This window comes from Heloderma suspectum, chromosome 6, assembly GCF_057233095.1.
Source record: "Heloderma suspectum isolate Gila_16-S chromosome 6, 16-S_ref, whole genome shotgun sequence".
NCBI classification, from domain to species: Eukaryota; Metazoa; Chordata; class Lepidosauria; order Squamata; family Helodermatidae; genus Heloderma; species Heloderma suspectum.
The window spans coordinates 78,562,975-78,573,031 of record NC_139463.1 but is presented as its reverse complement, the minus strand read 5'-3'; the positions used below and the strand labels follow the sequence as shown (position 1 = coordinate 78,573,031).

The window sequence follows — 10,057 nt, the reverse complement described above, 5'->3', positions numbered from 1 at the left end:
CTTCTTTCCTATGTGTGCTGCATCTAGAGAAAATAAATCCAGAATGCACTTCATAGCCTCATAGTTTAAAGCCAAACTTAAACAACATCACATTCAAATACCTTACATGTATGATGAATGGGTTTATGTGAACATTTCCTAATGAGCCCATATTTTAATGGTGTATCTGTATGTTTCATATACTGCATTAAGGAGACATATTACAAAGGTTTCAAATGTGTAATAAAACAATCTAAGCATCAATATTGCTTAGGGTATGAATTCAGAAAGAGTTGTTTAATTTTGTTACACTTCCTTTGCAATGTGTGTTGCATCTAGAGAAAATAAACATAAGAACATAAGAATAGCCCTGCTGGATTACACCAAGGGTCCATCTAGTCCAGCATTCTGTTCACACAGTGGCCAACCAGATGTCCAAAGGAAACCCCAGAGTAGGACATGCAAGCAAGCATAAGTTCATATTTGAAAACCAAACTTAAAGGGGGTCATGTTATAGGAATGTGCGAAACCATCCCCACCCGGTATTGGTGGGTGCCTGCTGAAGCAGCACCCCCTCTTGAGGCCCCCTGGACCTGTGCTCGAGGCTCCACGAGCTCGGCAAACCACTCGCACTCATCCTGGGTCCCATCCGCAAGTGCCAGCCATTTTGTTGAGGTTTTTAAAAAAAAAATAAAAAGGAGGTAATTAAATATGTGCATATTTAAAATGTGCACATTAGGGCTGCGAAATCTTGATCTACATAATATTAGAGGCATAATGCCTCTAGTATTTCATAGATCAAGCTTCCCCAGCTCAAATGTGCACATATTAATATGCACATTTTTAGTTAGCTCCTTTTCTCATTAAAAAAAGCTTGGCAAAATGGTGGGTGCTCACAGATGGGTCCAGGATTTGTACAGGGAGCACACAGGAGGGTGCGAGCAGGGGCAAGCAAGGCCAGGGGCACAGTGGGCACAATCTGTGTGTGTGTGTGGAGAGGAATCCGACAGACTCCCAAACCCAGTTAGGCGTCAGCTCCATCCCAAGACATATATGAATACTTTATATCTATAAATCACTTTAATCAAATAGATCAACACATAATACCATGGCAATGTATTAATTGTATAGACTCCTAGAATTACATTATACTGTATGATAGACCACAATCTATAGCCTTCTGTGAAACAACAGTTGTCGGATAAATACACACTCCACAGGGCTGGCAAGCTAAAAACTGTTCCTTGGTTTTGGTTCCTAGACATACTAGGAACTTCTCTCCTCCCTCTCAGTCTGCACGGCAACAGTACAGTCTCATAGCTTGGTGGTGAAGTGGGAGGATCATGAAACTATGTTTGAAAACCTCACTTTGATAAATGCTCCATCCCACATTAACCTTGGGAAATGGACAAAAAGGGGGACTTCTTGAACATCCAGGTACTAGGGACCTTTCATGTTATCTTGTGGGAAAGAAACATAACCACCATTTTTTAAAAACAAAACAAAACATGCCTTTACCACCACCAGTGAATGGCATCACAGTGAGAATTGTTCCAAGTGATGGATCGCATATTCAAGGAGAGATGCAAAGGTGTGTTGTTGTTGTTTCCCTGTGTCTCCCCCCATCCCTTTAAAGATCTTTCCATAGTGAAATCTATTCCTATTTTTCTGATCTTATCTGAATAGCATATGCTGGTCTTCCTGCAAAAGAGCTATTGCGTTCTAGTCTCCACAAAAGTTTTGCATCTCTTTCCCCCACTATCCCCCACCCTTAGATTTTTTCTCTGATAGATTTTCTTACCTCTCCCTGCTCTTTGCAAAGCCATCTGTTTCTGTGGTGCAAACGCTTTGGTGCCTGTCCATTATCAACTGAGTTTTCTCCCTCTATACAATTGCTATTTATATTTTACAGAGCAAAGTTGAAAATGTCCCTTCCCTTGATGTTTCTAGCAATGGGTGTTGTACAATGTGGAGAAACAAAAGGCACTTAAGGAAATGAGATGTTCAGTGGGGAATAAACCTGTGTTCCCTATAACCTGTACGATCTGAACAGTGAGGGATGCCACAATAGGAAGTCTGAATGGGACATTTATTTCATTTATTTGCTTTCTTTTATCTGATCCCTATTATGCTTCCCCCCCCCCCTTGATTGCTGCTCTTTTATTGTTTTCATGAGCGTTTTTCTTGTTTTTATTATGGTGTATGTATTTTTTTATGAGGTTAGGTGCCTTGAGTGCTGCATGTTTAGCAATTATGTGGGATACCCTGCCAATAAAAAATGCACTTCATGACATTTCTTTAGCTGCATTCAGGTGTTCAGACTGAATGCATGGAGGGCAGAGTGGAATCCCTGTCCCTGTGGGAGGAAGGGCTGAAGGGAGATTCTAAATGTGTTCTCTTGAATGCACTTACAAATCTCCTCATGACTGGGAGCCCCCCTTCATCAGGGCTCACAACTGTGGGGAGGATTCAAAGGACTTCTCCACATCAGGCTTTTTATCCCACAATTTACCAGGGCTTCTGCTTCCAGTTTCCTTGAGGGATTAAGGTCAGCTCTTTACACAGCCAGTTTTTCTTTAAATGCATAACACTACTGCCCTTTACACAGGTGGGTGGAGCATGGAGGGATGTTATTGGATGTCAGCAGTGCTGTATACCTTCCTCCCTCTCAGCATGAATTTCCTTGCCTCTCCTTTTCACTTCTGCTGCCTCCCACCCCCTCCTCAGACACATTTACATAGAATCCACAGTACTTTCACAACTTTGGAAACCTGCTCCTCTGCACCCCCCAAAAGCACGCAATTACCATTTTCTAGGGATGTACGAAAGGCACTTACCTTTCGCGGATTATGTTGATGGTGGGGGGGGAGGCGCTCCGTCCCTCCCCCCAGAATCCTGGATGGCCGGCTGTGCTCTGCAGGGATTCTGCGGAGCCGCTGGCTGGCTCCGCCAGCAGCCGGACATCTGGCTGCTGGCTAGCAGGGATGCAAATGGCGGCGGCCATAGCCGCCGCCGTTTCCATCCCTGCTGTCAGCCGTGATAGGCTACGTAAATGTTTACATAGCCTATCACGACTGACTTAAAAAAAAAAATACAACGCATGTACGCAAATGGCGGCGGCCTCGGCCGCCGCGATTTGCGTTCCTTATTTCGGCACGCCTCAGTCTACGTCAAGATTTACATAGACTAAGACGGCGAAAATAAGGGGAACGCAAATAGCGTAGCTACACTATTTGCGTTCCCCTTATTTTTGCCGTCTTAGTCTACGTAAATCTTGACGTAGACTAAGACGTGCCAAAATAAGGAATGCAAATGGTGGTGGCCATGGCTGCCGCCATTTGCGTATGTGCGTTGTTGTTGTTTTTTTAAGTCAGCCATGATAGGCTACGTAAAGATTTACGTAGCCTATCACTTTTTTTTTTTTAACTGGAAATGGCGGTGGTGGCAGCCGGTCGGAAGACTGGCCGCCACAGCCGCCGCTGCCGCACCGCCGCCACCGCTGCCGCCGGAGCCGCCTCCACCAGGAAGATCCGCCCCAGGTAAGTCTCATCCTGGGGCGGTGGGGGGCAGACCGTTCCACCATTGATTTCGGGGGGCCGAATGTGCTGGCATTCGGCCTCCCCGAGATCCGTGGCGGAATTCTCTGACATCCCTACCATTCTCTCATGGGTGTGTACATGGGGACTGAGTGGAAAGGAGTTACCTAGGGAGGTAGTGGGCTCTCCCACACTGGAGGCATTCAAGATGAAGCTGGACATAGGGATGTATGAAAGTCACTTACCTTTTCACGGATTGATTTGCGGTGTTGGGGGGAGGTGCTCCGTCCCTCCCCCCAGAATCCTGCCTGGCCAGCTCCACTCTGTGGGGATTCCGCAGAGCCGCTGGCCAGCTCCGCCCGCAGCTGGACATCCGCTGGGCAGCAGGGACGCAAATGGTGGCGGCCGTAGCCACCGCCGTTTACGTCCCTCTACTTAACAATGAGAGGCTACGTAAATATTTATGTAGCCTATCACGGCAAAGTAAAAAAAAATGTGTATGCAAATGGTGGCGGCTACGGCGGCCACCATTTGCATTCGCTATTTTTAGCCATTCTAGCCTACGTAAATATTTACGTAGGCTAGAACAGCTAAATATAGCGAACGCAAATGGCGGCCCCCATAGCCGCCGCCATTTGCGTTTGCTGCACCCAGCAGCAGCCAGCCAGGAGACCAGCCGCCGCCCCCGCCCCCCCACCCCCCCCACCGCCGCAACTGCCGCCCCTGCTGCCACACCTTACACCGCCGCCCCCACCCCCGCTGCAACTGCCGCCCCCGCCGCCGCACCTGCCGCCCCCACCACCGCACCTTCTGCCACCGCTTCACCTTCCGCCGCACCCGCTGCTGCCGCACCTGCTGCCGCCGCCACACTGCTGCTGCCGCGCTGCTGCCGAAGCCGCCGCTGAAGCCGCCACATCCACCGCAGGTAAGCTTCGTCCTGGGGGGTTCTGCGGGGTGGGCGGGGGGGCAGGAGGCTGCATTCAGCCTCACTGGAATCCGTGGCGGAATTCTCCGCCATCCCTACTTCCAACCCTACTATTCTATGATTCTATGAAAACTTTTCTGGGCAGCAAATGCAGAGCGGAGTACCAGCTATGCTCCCCCCCCATCCCATTATGAAGTGCTGAAAGGAGGAGGAAGCAGCTGAAAGAGGTTGCATGTGTCCACAGTACTTTCACAACTTCAGAAGCCTGCCCCCCCCCCTACAATCAGGAAAGCAAGTTACACTTTCCTCATTTGTGTGTACATGGGGACTGAGTGGGGTCAGAGTGGAAAGGGGTTAAATCTTTTCTGGGCAGCAAGTGCAGAGCAGAGCAATCCCAATCCCATTGTAAAGCAGAGGCAGCTGCAGACAAAGTGGATGATGGGGGTGGAGGAGGCAGAGGGAGACTCCCACCACCTTGTCATTGTTGCTGATATCACACCTACACAGGGTGGATCTAATGCAAGGGCAGAAGCACATGGGCAGGCAGTCATGGTATCATTCTGGAACTGCAGAAAATACCACACTTTCCCCATTCAGAGAAAACACAGGAAAAGCAGGTAGAAGGCACAGGATGAACACTGGAGAAGAATGATGTTATGTAAAGCACCCGGAAAATACTATGTCTGAAGAATGACCATCACACTATAAAACCCTTGTGTCAAGGAGGCCTAAGTGCATTCAGTGGAATGCATGAAGATCAGAAATTGAGCTGGTACATGTGGTGTTGGAGTTTGTGTATGCTCCCCTGTCCTTCCCCAGTTTAAGCCCCCACATACATTCCATGGTGCACCTGACTAGGGCTTCTGTGTATTTAGGGAGTAAAAAAATCTATTTGCTTTGTTAGGCATTTGTGGATCAAGCCTCACAATATATAAAGCAGGGATGTTCATAAGTTTTGGACTTCAACTCCTAGAAGCCTCTGCCAGGATGGCCAATGGTCAAGAATGGTGGAGCTGAAGTTCCAAAATCTGGAAATCTACTTCCTACTCACCCCTGACATAAAGTATGCTTAAAAATAAACAACAAAAACATCGACCATGCTTAGCACTTCGAGAAAAAGCAACAATGTGGGGCCCCAATTCAGAATATTAGTGCAGGGAAAGGGTTAACCCTTTCCTCTCTTCCCCATATTCCCATGGTCCCATCAAAAACTGACCCTCACTCCCTGGCTGCCATGTGCCCTTGAAAGTGCACTTTACCACATATAGCACCATCAGGGACAAGAAACAGCTGGTGGGGTAATTATCAGTGGGAAAAATAGGGCAGGGAGGAAAGGCCTCTCCCCACCGGCCATGGTCCCAATCCAGTTTGGGGCTTCATGTTCCTTCTTTTTCTCACAAAAGTGAGGTGGTGGAGAGAGAGAAGTGTGAAGTACTCAGTTTCCGACCATTCTCTTTTTCTCAGTTTGTCTTTCACAGACAGGGTCCTCCCTCTAGCTCTCTCTTCTTGCCCTCTTTCTTCTGTAACATAGCCTATACCAGCCCTCTTCTCCTAAGTCTGATCTTTTCCCCTGTCGACTGTACATAGGCCCTGAAGTGCTGTTTCCTATGCACTTCTCTAACCTCTTCCCCAGACCAGAATTCTGACAGCGAGAGAAACTTGGCTAATACTAGCAGATAAAGGCCTTCTGCATGCAGTACCATTAAGACATTTTAGCCAATTACGTCAAAGGCAAAGGTCAATGCGAATCTTTCAGCTACCCTGATCCCAAATTATGAAGAGATTTAAAGGTAAGAACCAGTGTGTATTTTTGTTCATTTGTTTGAAGTATGGCAGATACTCAATGAGGCTTATATCCACAATGATAACATGTTTTAAAAACTACGGGTTGGATCCAGAATCTGCCTTCCGCAAGAGGAAGGGCTCTGGTCTTGTAAGGTCCCTTGGCCTAATTTCGGTGGATCCCCCTCCCACAAGCACTCCAGCACTACTCACCCCATTCAGCAGGGTCTCCTGGATTCTCGGTATAGCATTTTCAAGGGGCTGGAACATCTATCACAGGAAGGAGGGGATCTGGAAGTCCACTTCCACTAGTGCAGTTAATCCAGCATAAATCTGGATCCAGTCCACAGTTTTAAAAACACAAAATAACATTATTCCAGTCTGTATTCTAATGCACCAACAGATTTCAGATCTATTTCTGAGGCCTTTTCCAGATGCCTTTGCCAGGTAAGTTGCAGTGGGTGACTACTGGGGAAAGGATCTGTTCAGTGGTGACACCTCTGTTATGGAATGCTCTCCCTAGAAAGGTTAACCTGGCACCTACATTGATGTCATTTTGGTGCACAGGTTTCCTGTTTCTTCAATTATTTATCTATCTATCTATCTATCTATCTATCTATCTATCTATCTATCTATCTATCTCTATTATATGGTCTTATGCTCTGTTAACATGTTTGTTAATTGTAAACCACCCTATAGGGGAGCGTATATGAATGGGTTGGATCCAGATTTAGTCAAAATTAAGAGAAGACCAATTGAAATACATATAACATATATAAGTCATCACTAATTTTAACTTGTGAACTTCCTAAAGAGCTTTGGATATTGGTCAGTATAGAAATGATATAAATGAAGTGAAATGAAATGAAATGAAATGAAATGAAATGAAATCTCCATCAACAACAGGTCTACTCTAAGAATGACTCTAAGTTTGTATCCAACATAATAAAAATAATAAGTAAGAATAGATCTCTAATATTATAGTCTCCATATTTTTAAAAGAATTTATTGGTAATGTGTTCCCAAATGTCAATAATGAGGATGAAGTATACAGTCATATACACGCTTGCCTTAAGTTGCATTACATTCAATGCATGTACTTAGACATGCATGGTCTTGCATTGTAAATTCTTGTTTAGACATCAGATGGGTGTTCTGTTGTCATGGAATGATGGAGAAGGGAAAGAGGGAGAGGCTGATGGGATTGGATGGGAACAATTTGATTGCAAGATAATTTTCACAAAAGATTCATGGGCAAAGAACGTAGTAAAGGCAAAATGGAAAAGAAAGAAGTTAGTAGATGGATAGAGACAAATATCTGAAAAGAGTAGTTCCAGATGAAGAGCGTAGTCCTATACATGTCTATGCAAAAGTGAGCCCTGTAGGTGTAAGACTCGCAGAAATTAATGGGACTTACTTTTCTGTAGGCATGTACAGGATTGCACCATTAGTTAGCTGAACTTAATTCCCATTAAAATCAGCAGGGCAAGTTAGTCATGACTTAAATCTCACTAAGTCAATAGGAACTAAGACTAACTGGAACCAACCCACTCTTGTGTATGGAGATGAAGAAATAGACAATCAGGAAACTAAATGATACATGAAAAGAAAGTATGGGGCAAGGCCACCATTTCAGGTTTAAGTGGTGGGGGAAAGATTGGAAGGCTCATGGATCTGCTGTTGCATTATAATCTGAACTGGGGAAAGTAATGTTTTTTTAAAGATCATTTGTTGTGTTTTCTTCTTTATATCTCAAATTAAGCATGTATATACTCCCCACCACCACCACCAAAATGCTTCTGCACCATCCTTTATATGGAAGCTGATTGGATTAAATATTGGTTGCTGCAGTGATTCTCTTCTGTATGTTGTTGCATTATATATGCAATTTTAGAAAACAACAACACATGTTGCTTTCCACAAACTACCAATCAACATAGAATTGGGAGCTGTTTCTTTAAAATTGCAAGAAAGGACATAATATATACAGGAAAAAAAACTTTTTGAAAATTATTGCAAAATCCAAGAGATGGATAGACAACCATCTTGTTCTCATTAAATTAAAAAGTAAAGGTAACGGTGTCCCCAACCAGTCATGTCCGACCCTAGGGTTTGGTGCTCATCACCATTTCTAAGCCGAAGAGCCAGCGCTTCCATGGTCATGTGGCCGGCATGACTGAACACCGAGGTGCACGGAACACTGTTACCTTTCCCGCCAAAGCGGTACCTATTTATCTACTTGAAATTTCTTGCTTTTGAACTGCTAGGTTGGCAGGAGCTGGGACTGAAGACGGGAGCTCACTCCTTCATGTGGCACTCGGGTCTCGAACTGCTGTCCTGCCGACCTTCCGGTCTGCAGTTCAGCGTCTTAACCACTAAGCCACTGCGGCCCCTAAAATTAAATTACTTATACTTAATTATTTTCTCTTCAAAATACAAATGCTGGTAAAGTTGAATGATGCAAACTACACATAGATGGGTATCTGCAATATGTGTTGTGTTAATATTAGCTTGCCCCATTGAAGTATGCTAATAAATGTGCAATTGGGGAGTTTGTGATTATGCTCCCAATCTCCACTGGTGGGCACATTATTACAGTTCCAAAGGTGATGGTATGGTGTATGATGGTATCATGGTGTAATATAGAATATAAAACTCCTGAAACATTTTCTCATGGATCCCTTCACTTCCATATTTCTCAGGCTGTATATGAGTGGATTGACCATGGGGGTCAGGACCGTGTAGAAAAGAGAGAATACTTTCTTCACATGTCTAAAGTTGTTTGATCGTGGAAGCATGTAGACAATCATCAGAGTTCCGTAAAACAAGGCTACCACAGTGAGGTGAGAAGAGCAAGTGGAGAAGGCTTTTTGCCTCCCAGTGGTGGATGGAATTCTAAGGATTGCAAGTATGATGTAAACATACGACGTCAAGATGAGTAGAAAGGGAGGCAGGGTGAATGCACAGGTAAATATGAAGGCTGATAGTTCAAATAAATGAGTGTCTTTGTAGGAAATATATCTTATGCTAGGGCTAACATCACAAAAATAATTATCTATTTCATTGGGGCCACAAAAAGATAACCATGACACTTTCAAAGTTAAACTTGTGCTAACCAAAACTCCACTTACCCAAGATACAGCTGCTAACTGGAAGCTCAGTCTGCCATTCATAAGAGCAGGATAATGGAGTGGCTTACATATTGCTAAGCACCTGTCATAAGACATCATGGCTAGGAGGTAGCATTCTGCACCTCCCAGGCAAGAAAAGATGAAAAACTGCATGAAACAGGCTTTTACAGATATACTTTTTTCCCCAGTCAAGAGGCTTGAAAACATTTTGGGCAGGATGGTAGAGCTGTAGCAGGATTCCAAAAAGGACAGATTTCCTAGGAAGAAGTACATGGGGTTGTGAAGGTGTTGATCTGCCACAACCAGCAGAAGAATGAGGACATTCCCAGCCATGGTTACCAAGTAGATGACTAAGAAGATCAGGAAGAGAAGAATGTGCAATTCAGGGAAATCACCAAATCCCAAGAGTATGAATTCGGATACTGTAGTCTGGTTTTGCCACATCTTCTTTCCCATGTGTGCTGCATCTAGAGAAAATAAATCCAGAATGTACTTCATAGCCTCATTGTTTAAAACCAAACGTAAACAGTATCACATTCAAATACCTTACATGTATGATGAATGCATTTATTTGACCATTTCAGACCATATTTTAAATGCTTTATGTGCATGTTTCGTGTAAGACATTATGCAAACATACTACAAAGGCTTTGAATTTGTCATAAAACACTTCAAGCATTTCTACTGCTCTATTTCATTGATCT

The 10,057-nt window shown here is 44.5% G+C and overlaps 1 protein-coding gene across 1 annotated transcript; it reads right to left on the bottom strand.

Annotated features, from left to right (window-relative positions):
* Window positions 1-8,852: 8,852 nt before the first annotated feature.
* LOC146341321 (olfactory receptor 10A3-like) lies at window positions 8,853-9,809 on the bottom strand. The gene has a single exon (XM_084807367.1). It carries the CDS (start codon window positions 9,807-9,809, stop codon window positions 8,853-8,855), a length of 957 nt encoding a protein of 318 aa, XP_084663493.1.
* Window positions 9,810-10,057: the final 248 nt, after the last annotated feature.

Coding starts and splice junctions, on each gene's coding strand:
- LOC146341321 (XM_084807367.1), bottom strand. CDS start 9,809: ATGGGAAAGAAGATGTGGCAAAACCAGACTACAGTATCCGAATTCATA.